Genomic DNA, 13,253 nt, shown 5'->3' with positions numbered 1-13,253 from the left:
TAATCTTTTGGGGTCTTTCAAAATTATTTTGCTTTCATTTTATTAATATTAAAGGAGTTGCACATAGTTATTCTAGCCTAATTGTAGCACATATAAATAAACCCTAAATATTTTGATCATATATTCAGTAATTTACTAAAAACAAAATATTTGGATTTGTGATTATTCATTGTTTTGGAATTTCAAAATATTGGCTTCATTTGCAGGTTTTATTACCATCGACACTGAATTCTTCTGTCTCGGACTCTGTCCTGATACAGGGACATACTCAATATCATGTTCAAGGACACAATAGTGGGACAGTAGCAGAGTTTTAATGTTAAAGAACTATCTTCTTGATCATTAACTTCAAGCAAATTAATTATCATAGTTAAAAGCTCTTAAAGAAAAACATTTAAGTTTTGTAAATATTTTTGACGTGAATACTTTTGAGTATGAATGGACTCGTAATTGTTACAGTATTGTGGTAATGATATCAGTTAATCTGAGTACTGCTCTGCACTTGCCTGTTTTGCATCACAATTATTGAAATTATGATGAAGCTTTGCCTGCAGAATGTTAAATCTGTGGTCAGCTTATCCTTTGTTCATGTTTCCCAGGGCTTTAGGCACAGTCCGCGTCACGCAAAAAGGAGCATATACGCCCGAGTGACAGAGGAAAAGCCCAATCTGGTTGAGGTTCCAGAGAGTGAACCTGATTCATCATCAACTCTCAGAAAGCGCAAAGTAAAGAAGAGAGTCCTGCCTGAATTTTACCAATCTGTACAAGTCACCCCAACACGCAAACCTGTAGGTACTCCCCTTCACTGTAACCTTGGTTAACATTGATGATAAAGTGATACTATCTTTTGCTTGCTCCCCTCCACAGGGACATCAGTGTACCTTTGAAGCTGGTAAGGATTCACTAACTTGCTCAAGGACAGAGGGCAAGTGTTTGTCTATAGAAAAGATGGTAGTGTTAACTTGTGTCCCCGTGGGCATTATTTAGTTCTTCGTCTTGGTCCTTAGTTCTTCATCGAATGATGGAAGGAAAAAGTAATATTAAGGGCATTTAAAAGGAAAATACAAGTACTGTGATAATACCCACGATCTAGTGTTTTCACTTTGGCATCCAGTCTCTAAAGGTGTTAAAAGAGGTGCAATAGTTATCTTAAATAAATAAATCACAGAGTATATAATATATTTAAATATCATGAATCTATGCAATAATTGACACTATCAGGTATGCATTCTCTCTAATAATGTTTTTTCCCTTCAAAAGGTCAAAGCAATTCTAGTGTTTTTATTATATTGTATTATTTTTTTAGTGTTTAGTGGGTCATTGTTCTACAGTCTAACTGTTGACTGATGGAGATGTAAACCTTTATTCAAATCTACATTTCTTGATTGAAATCTTCTGAGTTCTATTGTTGGGAGGCCTAGTTAAGAATTCATCATCTGCATCAACTGCTGAATAGCAGTGATTTGAAAACTTGTTTAGTTAATTGGGCCCAGGACTGCTAACTCCTGGTAGCTTTTTTCCCTGCCATTCAGCCTTATGTTCACATACTTTATTTCCAGCCTACATTGTAAAGGTAACTGTACAAGACCAACATTAACACAATAGTTAGTATGTTAATCATTAAATGGATTGTATTTGAAGGTTTGAACATTAGTAGTTTTTTCATTGAAAGGTATAGGATTACAGGATCACAGAACAGAAGAAACACTGAACTGGACTGAAAATATGGATTTAAATGGACATAAATGAGTTGTTTGACTTAGTTCAGGTTTGTTGGGCTTTCTGTATATACTAATGGACTGATTTGAGGATATTTCTTCTTGTTCCAGAGAAAAGGGCTTTCTCACATTCATCAAAACACCATGTAATAAGGATAATTCTGGACGTATAATACTGGAATGCCTTTTACTTTTTGTATCAAGACTTATAATTATCCTCCCCAACTTTTATCCCTGCAGCAAATATATAAATCTATAGCTATTACATCTGTGAAACTCAGTACGACACTTATATTGGAACTGGCTGTGCTCAAATGAACCTACCGATCTGTTCAAACCTGTCAAACTTGTAGATAACAGACACAAACAGCTTGGTGCTTTTTCTTATTGCCATATTTAACAGGACCTGAGTCACCATTCACACAAGAGACGTGCTACTACAGCCCCTGCCCTGCCTTCAGTGTGATTTTAACAAATAATTCATTTGAATGACCCTTACCTGAATATATTTATTTAAATAAACGTATTTGCCCATTTTACACAGTCTAAAGCACTGTCATGAATTGAATAGTTCATTAATAGATCTTGATGTTTTCTATTTTGCTTAATAGAAACTGATCCCTTGTACACACACCCTGTATCCACTGTATTCGTAAACTTTACTAATACGACACAATGTTGTCCTTCTCCACAGTCTTTCATAAAACATTATCTCCGTGCAGTTGTTTATTATATAAAGGAACCTGTAAAACAAGCGCTGGACAACATATTTCTATAGCAGTCTAATTACTTTATAATGCAGAGTATTAACTTTTCTTCCATTTTAGTAGGAGGAATTAGAAATAAGCAGAAAGCTGGGAAAAATGGCAACACTAAGCTCCCTTTCCAGCATTGAGTTATACCCTGATAAAAGCTAATGTAATGATAAAAAGGCTGCTAATATTAGCAGTGTGTTGCTTTTATCAGCTCTGCAGACTCATGATGATACAGCACCGAGATCAGATTCCCACCACTACTGCTATTTAGTCTGTAGAATTCAATTTTATCCATCACATTTACATTTTATGAAGCACTCGCAGGTTTACCTTTTAAAAATTAAGATGATTTCTTCTTTATACTGTTTTACCATTGAAGAAGTGTCATCACATAAGCTATTTGGCACCCCACCCTCCTTGCTCTCCATCACGTTGTGTTTGCCTGCATTTGTTCTATTGCTCAATCTCAGGTGTGTCAGGGTGAGGCAGGAAATTGCAACAGAAAGTCATTTGTTTATAATGTTCTCAGTCAGTGACTGTTATTTTCAGCTCTAATTACAGTTATTTTGTCTGTAACAAAATCAAGGTTTATTATTATTATTATTCAAACATAATTCTGGAAAGGGTCGATTCAGTTGCAATGAGACATTTTAAAATGAGAAATGTATTTATCTGATTACTGAATTAACACCCCATACAGTGGAGAACTTATCTAACTGGGCTCTCAGCAGTATAGCTCAAGATGGCTTGTACATCTGTTGTGATAACAAAGTGTAGTAGCCCTGCCTTTGAGGTATTTGTAGTCACCCAGCACCTACAGTATGTGCAGGGATGGCGCTCTAACACCACCGTCTGGGTTGGAGCTGCCGTTGTTGGCTACCGGGTATGACGCGGAGACACATGCAGTCTGTTCTCCCATCACGGTGCAGCTCTGCCTCGACAGTACGCAGCGTGCCATCCTTTGAGCCCTCTGGAGATCTGACATCACCTCGCATCCTTAATGCTCCGATAAGGGACGAGCTCGTGGCCGGAGCATCCCTCAAAGGGCGTGGCACCCTGTGAAATAGACGCACGAAATGTGTGGAAAAGGTGGAAGCTAATAACGCACAAATTGGATTGTTATTTTTTCTCAGCTGCTGGGTCTCCATGTACACAGTGGTAAGTCTTGTTGTTGACCTGGCGGGGGAGCCAGATACTGTTCATTTTATATTGGCTTTATTTGGCTCAATCTTTTATTGTTATGTGTTATTGCAAACCGGTGGCTCTTGTCACGGAGCGTCCGCGCACCTTACAGGCGCTCACATTACGCACTTTGACCCGCGATGGTGAGAAAGAATGGGATTTGTGCGTGCTGCTCCTAGGCTGGTTTTGCGTTCCTTTTGACTGTGCGTGAAGACAATCATTGTTTTTTTCTTTTGTCTCTCAGAGCTCCAGTTCGGGGAACCCTTCCCTGCACTGCTCCATGTCTTCCTCGGCGGATTTCTCAGACGAGGATGATTACAGTGTTAAATCGGGGTCGGCATCACCGGCTCCCGGGGACACTTTACCCTGGAACCTGCCCAGACATGAGCGATCCAAGAGGAAAATCCAGGGAGGATCCGTGCTTGATCCGGCAGAGAGAGCCGTGCTCAGGATCGCAGGTGAGGGGCAGCTCCGTGTTGTCCGCTTATCAGATGTACCGTAATCATTAAATATGATACATATATGGAGTATGAACTCATAGACACTGGCGTTATTGCTTTTCCTGGTATCTCCACTTTTATCCGGGGAACACAAACAGGGTCTGTAGTGCGGTGCGTTTATGGTGCATGTGAGGGTATTTTAGTCTGCTCTTATGCTTTAAAATTAACCAGAGGATAAATGGAGAGACCACGAAGCGACATTTTAAAAAAGCAACCGAATTTTCCTGTGAGTCAACCCCCTATAAAGTACTCATTAAACCAGCAGCTCAAATGTTAATTTTAAGGCATCATTTATTATTTGCTTAAAGACGCACATAGACACAATTGAAGTCAGGCTGCTAGATTCAGACATAAAAGCCAAGACAACATCCATCCTTCGGCATGGACTCCTGTTTGTTTCACACTTGATAAACTGCTTAGATTACTTAAGTTTTACAACACTTAACTGCTTTATAATGATCTCTGCAATGATACTTTGGCACCATGTCACCTTGTAAAATCCCGGTCAGAACGCAACCTAAGCTATCAGATCTGGATTTAGAGGACTAGGGGAAGTTTTCAGTGTCAGTCTGTGTGTGTGACAGCTGATGATCCGTTGACTCCACACAAACATTAATTCAAGCTCATCATTCTTCTTAATATGTGTAAAGGCTTTGGCACGTGGGCTAAAAGAGCGCGGTCCGCGTTACGAGCCGGTACAGAAACGACAAGGAAAAGCATTTCTTATGACCCACTGTAAAACATAAGAAATCCAGTCTTTTTCTTTTTTAACTTAGTGGCGCGAATTCGAATTATCTTCTTGTGATGAGATCATACCATTTCAATCTCATTTTCCTGTAGTTTTACAGCAGTTTTGGGTCTATTTAGCGTCATAAGTCGGGCGTTTTTGGCAGCTCAGCTTGTCCGCCTGTGTTTCCCATCATTCTGCCGAACGCCGGGAGGAAGTGTCGCCCATTGGACACAGCGCAGACAAGGGAGGGATGTAGGGCGTTTCCTCTAGTGCAACAACAGCAGCGATCACTCTTGAGTCCACAGCACACACACATGCACGCAAACACACATGCTCACTCACACACCAACCCACACACACACACACACGCTGTGTCCCTGTCCACCGCTGGTGAATGTCCAGTTTCTGAGGCCCTTTCAAAATGTACGCACAGCGGGCTTATGTGCTCTCGGACGAACAGGAATATCTCCAAGCCTATGAGGATGTTTTGGAAAAATACAAAGGTAGGATCAGTGCTGATTGGATATTGTTTAGACTTTGGGACAATGAAGAAATAGCCTGATTGCTGCTTGACAGTTCAATAAACGTCAGCCTGCCCCCTCTCTGTTTGGGGACTGGCTGGGGATCAGTGTGGGAATATTTCCTGCATGACATCACATTTCGGCTGAATTGTAGCAGCAAAGGCTAAGGCTTCATTATGACTGTGATTGTTTAGCTGGAATATGAACATATGTAGTTTGAAATATGTCTTGAGAAGGTTTGATCAAGCTGGATGAAGGCAGCTGTCTACTTTGTTGCTTGTCACATTCAAAGATCTAGATGGAAAAATCAACTTTGACTATATTCCCACAGTGTAAATAATGTATTGTTTCGGTTTTGGGTTGATCACCAGTAGAAATAGCACTACTTCAACCAGCATTGTATTACTGATTGCATAGTGCTTGAGTGATCTATGAGTGATCTGGAGGCAGACAGGACAATGACATAGCAGGATAAGGCGTTAGCTCGGGTCCCTAGCTCATGTCAGTTTGTGAACCTGCTTCTTTTGGAGTTTATTTCCTCTTTAATTAGAGCAAATCCATCACAGTTAAGATATCTATGTTATTCAGTTTCTCTTTGACAGCTGGAGCTTGTTGAAAAAAGTCATACACATGCATCTCCAGGCCCGACCTGGAAAGATAAATTCCAAGCGTCAGCAGCAGTTTTAATTCTTGTGTTCCCTTTTCGTTTAAGGCAAATAAAGAACAATAAATGCCGTATACCGTGGATTGTTGTGTTGCGGGCATGCCGTGAGCTTGTTCTCTCAGCTGTTGAGTATTGTAGCCAGCGGGGCAGTCAGCTGTGTATAAGGCTTAAATGCCCTGATTGGACTCTAATGGGATCATATGATCATCATGGCATCAATAGAGATCTGTTTTCTTCAGGCAGAGGAGCAGTGACACACAGCTTTATTTCTTTTTCTATGTTTTATCTCTACCACTCTTCAGCTAGATTTTACATGCGTTGTACTGGTTTTGGGGTATTACTCAGCTCCCCATCAGTTGTTGGATGAACAATGGACTTCTATAGGAGGGGTAAGACAATCTCTTGTATTTTGTTGATAGTTTTATCAACAAACTCAAATGTTTCCGGAAGTATTGGTGCCTCGTAAAAATTATGTTTGTAATATTTTGTAGTCTCAAGGTTAACAAGTTTACCCCAATAACTGTTTCTTTGTAACAGTTTTTAGTGTTTTGTAGCGTATTGGTAATACACTGCATGTATTACTTTTGGCATCAGAGTGATCCTGATGGAACACAGAGATTGGCATATGAGGTAATTGGTACTCACCTACAACCCCGTTTCCACCTGGGTCCTCATGGCAGACTTTACCAGGCTTATACACGTTTTAAATTTATACCTTCTTTGGAAAGAGGTAGACTGATTGTTTTTATGAATAATGATAATGAAGAAATTCAATGTAATTGACCGACATAATTGTGTACGAGAGGTAATTGATGGTCAAAAATTATATATATACCACAATGTGCGGTGTATTGGTTTATACTTGACTGTGTAATAAGGTTGAGAAATATGCATTCATGTTGGCCTACAAAATAATCTATATTCTTAAAAGAATTTAGCTGTCAATGTAGATTCAAACTAATTTTAAGTCATATTTTTTGTTTCTTTAAAACGTTTGTTAGGTTCTTCAGTTCAGAGATGTTTTTCTTTAGGGCGCTGGCTGGTGCTGGTATTATAAAAAGACTTGTTTTTTTATTTTCAGTCGATGGGATCACCCAGAGCCCCAAGCTTCTCTCCGTGTGATTAAAAAAGTATCAAAGAGCTATATTTTCATACAAGGATCATTAACAGTAACCAAACGAACCAGTAAACACAACAGTCTGTGGGCAAAGTATTTAGTAGAAAACAGAAATTTGTAGGATTGGATCAGTTACATATTTAATTGTGGAAGTTCAGACAGTTATGATAAGCATTATCTGCAATTACGAGGTTATGTTTATGTAGGTGCTTGTCATTGTTGTCTGGCTTGTTTTTGTATTCATCAAACACGTCAGAGATTATTATAGCTGTCAGTTGCAGACAAGAGATAGCTGGGAAAAAAATCTGTACACTATTGCACAGTGCCATGTGTTATGTCAGGTGCCACCTTCACCATGGCCTTAAGTGAATGTTTAGGAAATACAACCGCAATTTTCAAGATAAGGAAACATAGTTGGTACCGCTGAGCTGAAAGAAAGGTGAGTTACCTACTTTTTTGTGACTAAGCTTAAGAAACGCCATTGACTGCTAACATGCCTGTAGTTCTTATTTCTCCAGCTGTACAAATACCACACTAATTAGGTATTAGAGCTAATCATACATTTAACAGAAGAATTCCTTTCGGTTGCACTGAAACTCAATACGGGCCTAATAAAGTCTCTAAACTGTTGAATACACGGTTCTCTACCCACATACAACAGTTAATGTTATTGGGTAGTGGCTCTGAAGGATCACGCTGTTCTCGCAAAGCCTGCTTGGTAGGCGCTCAGCATGAAGGGGAAAACAGAGTTTCCCAACAGTTGGACATCCTCTGACATCAGGACAGATTTAGTGGATTAGACACTTGGTGCTTCAATCAGTTTTCTTTGCAGTTCATAATGCTTTTAAGTTGCCACACAGCATAGATGATTTCATTAGATAGAGGATGGGTGAATTTTTAAAGACGGACCCAAAGGAACATGGTCTTGCAAGAAATCAAGTCTTGCAGAAAATCGCCAGAAATGTTAAAGTGAAGTTGGAGGAACAGTTTGTTTTTCCGAGCTGGCGAACTGCTTTTCTGCGCCAATTCACATATTTCTATTTGTGGCATTTTTGTGCATTTAATTATCTTGTTAAAGATGGGGAGATATGTTTAACATTTATATTTCAATAATTAGGGTCATTTTACACTTCCCTAGAATCTTAAAAAAGTGATAAGAAAACATTCATAAAGCTCATTTGCCAAATCTGAAAATTATATTAACATAATCTTCCTAGAAGTCTGCTGTACAACCGTGGCCTTGTTTTTAAAGTTTGTGATTGCATCTTATATATCAAATATATTTACTGTTACAGACTCTGCTCTTTTATGGGAGCAACAAAAGACATATACATAACATAAATACTATACATGCAGCATATATCCAGTCTATAGGATGGTTAGTTTGCTCTGTAATTTGTGTGGTATAGGTGGGTGGGGTCATTTTCAGTCTGTGAATCAGCCTGCATTCTAATTTAATCTCTTTAATATCTTGTATGCAAGATATATGTTTATTTAATTAGCAATAACTTACAATTATTAAAATCTCCCTTTATTATTTTTTCACCTCCTATTATTCTATAATATCAAACACAGGAATCCGTGAGAGAGGATTGTGTTTTTTGCACAGTCACTGCCTTTGTCCATCCTCTGGGTCTTGCCTAGCCCAACCCCTCTGCTCTATGTCGACAGCCCACTCATCACATTCAAACGGCTGAGTAGCTCAGCCATGCAGCAGGCTGCCTCTGTGGAGACTGTCTGCTACCATACAAAAGAAACTTTGTTTTTATGCAAGTAGCGTCCAAGTTCCGAAGACTTGTTCATGTGTTAAGTTGATTGACGCTTGTTTTGGGCTTTTTGTTGAACTCATGGAGCCTCACTTGGAAGGTGGTCTCCTTCCATGTTATTCAGGGAAATGTTTGTGCACCGATATGGTGCATGCACAGTCAGACAACTGGCCACTAATGAACTAACAAAGATTTTTTACAGATAATAGAAATTTATTTCATGTATTTAAATGTTTCTTGATTTACAGACTCGATTAAAAACAGACAATATCAATTGCAAGAAAATGTACAAATATACTAAAGTGCTTGGAGTACATAATAGTACATTTCGCCTACCAACCAGTCATGTCTCTATTTGAAATTATACATTGTAAAAGAACTGAAATTTAATTTTTCTTGAATTCTTGTATCTTTTATTTTATATCTTTTATATTGATTATTGGTAACAATTGGATTATACTTGGCACCTGTACATTATAAGAAGTATTTACCAGTTGGACATTTGGAAAAATCAACATGAGCAATAAATGTGAATGAATATCCTTTAGATCACTACGCTGTCTAATTATGTTTATGTGCCATGTCAAGTGCTAATGGCTCATTAAGTGTATTAGATATTTGCATTGGTTTCCAATTTAAGCTGACTTGAGAGCGCCATAATCTTACAATAACGCATATCAGAAACTACTTGTCAATCACTTTATCATATGAAAAACACTGTATCTACAGTACCTATGTTGAAACCTACTTTTGTTCTTGTTGCTAAGCCTTTTGAAGACCCAGTCAATAGTGATGATCATACATTTATCATGGAGACACTCAAGCACTGTCGATCTACAATACATATGATGAATATTTTTCATATAGTATGATGTTTTATCATAAAAGTCTTTAATGCAGTCTCAAGTAAGCCTGCTTAATGTTGAATTTCTAAATGTAGTATTTATGTGCTGTCATGGTGATGGCAAGACCAGCATGACTAAACCTCCTCTCACATGAGATCATCTTGTGAATCTCTGTCCTGCATCTGACTCATGCTCCGTAGCTTTTCCTCTCCCACTCCAGCAGCTCCACCCTTCTATCCTGAATGCAGCTTATGCTGGAAACAAAAACCATAATAGCAGCAGAAAACAGATTTTCTTTTTGCACTTTTTCTTAGACGGCCAAGAAATGAGCAGCTCCATTGTTCCATCCAAGCACATATCGGAAAAAGCTATTATTCGGTGGGTGTAGTTTAAAGTTACAAACTGGTCAAAAGATTTCAAGAAAAAAGCTAACATATAAAAGAAACACTACAGATGCATCTATACATGCTAGAGGTAGATTTAGTTTATTTCTTCGGTAGAATTGAAACTTTTTTTCCCTTCAATTTATCATCTTTCTATATTCTATGTATCTGTTTATGAAAATTGTATTGCTATTAAAGTGAAGTTATTTTAAGTGGTAAAAGCTGAAGGTGGGTACCTCACACTCACCTGCAAATGTGTTCGATTGCTCATGGAAACTAGCTATGATTAGGGTAATTGGGTTCTGAATATCATGTTGATTTCTCTTGGATACATTTAGCCCCTCTTATGCCCCTCTAAATAATACAGAGTGGAACTGCTTACATTTCTGAGTCAAAGGAGGAAAACATTTCTTCATGTGCAAAAATATTCACCTAAATGTGGCAGCTGTTGCACATGTGCATACTAGTACTGGAGTGTTAGCAAGTGTGTGTGTGCGTGGGTGTGTTGGTACATCAAGTGTGTGTACTTGATGTCCCATTAACACTTCTCCCTTTCCTGTCATTGACTTCGCTGAGTGCTTCTACAGTGATAGCTAATGCAAGCTTCCCCTCCTCCCTCTTTTGTTTTTTATTATGGGTCATACAACATTTCCGTGCTTGAAATGTAATATGGGTGGCGTTATTGAGGTATACATATCAACAGTCTGAAACCGAATGATACAAAATATAGTAATATTAATAGGGACATGATAAGGACATTGATCTCACAATACAAAACAAAAAAAATCACAAAATGTGTGTCTGTGCATATTGTATGTGCGCAAATACCATTTGTGTGCCATTACATTTGCATAAGCCACAGTTAAGTCATTTTATTTGAAGGTATCATTTTGATTGAAGTCTAAAAATATACCCACTGTGGCTCAAAATGTGCCTATTGAATAGACGATACTCCTCAAAAAAGCACTGCAGAAAGGCAATACCAACAAACAAATATTAATATTATTAATATTCATTCCTGCACAAATTTGGTTTCTCCTTGACGTTAGTATCTAGGCTTAAGAGGAAGCAAAGGCTAGCAGGACGGGTTGCCTTCAAGGCTTGGCAACCTGTTTCAATCACTGAGTTGTTACAGTTACATACTTCAGACGTCGCCCTGCCCTGCTAAGAAGACAGTCTGCCTGTTGGATTCTCACTTACAGAGAATGACAAAAATGCGTCCACAAAAATCCCCCCCCCTTAATGTCTTCCTTTTACTTTGTTTATTACCTAGCCCTAGTACTAATGTTCTTCTTAAAATGTGGTGGGAAATGCCATTTTGTGCTGAGTCATCAGTCTGCTCTGTTTATAAAAGGCAATGTACGCTAAACCTTCAAAAACTGAACAGTGTGAGCAGTCTGTCAGTCAACTTTTATCTAGATTGATATGTTTCAATATCTATTCCATGGAATCTCATGAACATTTTAACAGATATTTGTGGTCCTGTCCTATTGACCTATGACTATTGCTTTGCAGCCCACAGGCTTGCACTTAAAACAAAGCTCTGGTTCCTTTGCTCACTTGTCTATTTGTGACATGAGGGATGTGAAATGAGAGCTGTTTAGCCAGGATATTTAGTTAGCGCTTGCCATAGGCTGAAAAGTTGGACACTTTTCAGTTTAGTCTTTATGTGTGTTTTGATTTCCTGCGGGTCAAGAGGATTACATGGGGAGCATTTTGATTGCTAAGACTTTTTGGCTTTGCTTTCCTCAGAATGTGGGGATATTTTGGGCATCCTGACATAACAGCACGCCGAAGGGTGTCACCCACCACCTGTGCTTGACATTCCATACAAACAAAAAAAATTAAGTAATGAACGTGTCACACTGTGTTGACTGTCCTGCTGCTGGTTACATTTCCGTCAGTCCTGAGTCATTCATATATGCAGACACTGTCATGTCCTGAATCTACTTTAGTACTAACCAACAAAGTCTAACATCTAATAAATGCTCCTTTTGCAATGAGAAAGAGGCCCAATCCACAAACTCATTAAAGTCCATTTCACTACAAGCATTTACTTCACTCAAATTGAAGTACATCCCTTATGGCACAGATTATGTAGCCGGCAGTTGCAGGGGCAGTGTGGTTTAGGGTTGTATCTATTTATAGCCTTGCACATGTGCTTTGCTGAAGTCTACAAATAAGTGTCTCAGAAGCTCTGTAACGGTCTGTGTGAATGCTGCTGTGAACTCTGGGCTAAAGAGAACACACTGGCCACAAAACCTTATGCCCATCTTACTGTACTGTAAACAATACCTTAATTACTACCAGTTCGACTTCCTATGATGGTATTTATTTGCACTTTTGCAGGAGGCTTGAATGACAGCATTTTTGACAGGTTTTAAATTTCAAGAAGTTGAACTGTGACGTAAGAGAAAGATGTTAGTTGTTGTTTGTGAGCTTCATATATCAACCCACTAAAGTCGGGGGTCACAGGCTGTCGGTTAACATGTTTCTAATATGTCCCCAGATGTCAGGTGACTGTGAGTCATATAATTACCAGAAATACAAACAGAGAACATTATTGAATGAATATGTAAACCTCAGCTTTTCAGTAAAATTACATAGTGTGTGTGCATTTAGTTGGTAATTACAATTATTATGATTTGGAGCTTTTTTACCATACGAGGATACCTTTAAAATAAAATAAACATCACACATTTACTGTGATCGAATATGTGATGATATTTGATTGATCCTAATAAGGAAAAAGAAGAAGTCCCCTGAGAATTTCCGGTTTGATTTTTTCTTAATTGACCATGAGGGAATCAATCTTGCTTATCCTTCAGGCATTTTTTGTAAGCAAATCAACTGCACATATAAGGAAAGCAGCAGGATCTGTTTACTGTGGGGGGTTTCCCCTCTAAACGGATAAAGTCAGAGTAAATTCCACACTTGCTCATTTATTAGTCATGTCTGCATTATGTATTCATGTCCTCTGTGTTTTACAATGAATTTGGGGTTATGTATTTGTGTTAAACTTCGAGTAACTGTCAGAATAATCTTTATCGGACGTTGTTTTGGTTTGAACAA

At 38.5% G+C, this 13,253-nt stretch overlaps 1 protein-coding gene across 24 annotated transcripts in view; it reads left to right on the top strand.

The window, feature by feature from the left end:
• Window positions 1-13,253, top strand: part of dst (dystonin) — a 93,185-nt gene that overhangs the window by 1,204 nt on the left and 78,728 nt on the right. For 22 of the 24 annotated variants that reach the window (XM_067522476.1, XM_067522467.1, XM_067522492.1 and 19 more), the window contains exons 3-4: window positions 600-788; window positions 3,900-4,113. In XM_067522476.1, coding sequence (XP_067378577.1) covers window positions 600-788; window positions 3,900-4,113 — 403 coding nt within the window. Of the gene's footprint in view, window positions 1-599; window positions 789-3,445; window positions 3,632-3,899; window positions 4,114-5,192; window positions 5,389-13,253 lie in introns of those variants that run through there. The other 2 variants (XM_067522580.1, XM_067522598.1) reach the window with 2 other exon arrangements.

This window comes from Channa argus, chromosome 1 (assembly GCF_033026475.1).
Source record: "Channa argus isolate prfri chromosome 1, Channa argus male v1.0, whole genome shotgun sequence".
NCBI lineage: Eukaryota > Metazoa > Chordata > Actinopteri > Anabantiformes > Channidae > Channa > Channa argus.
Note: the sequence above shows the minus strand (reverse complement) of the source record. Positions and strands in the feature narration are given on the sequence as shown.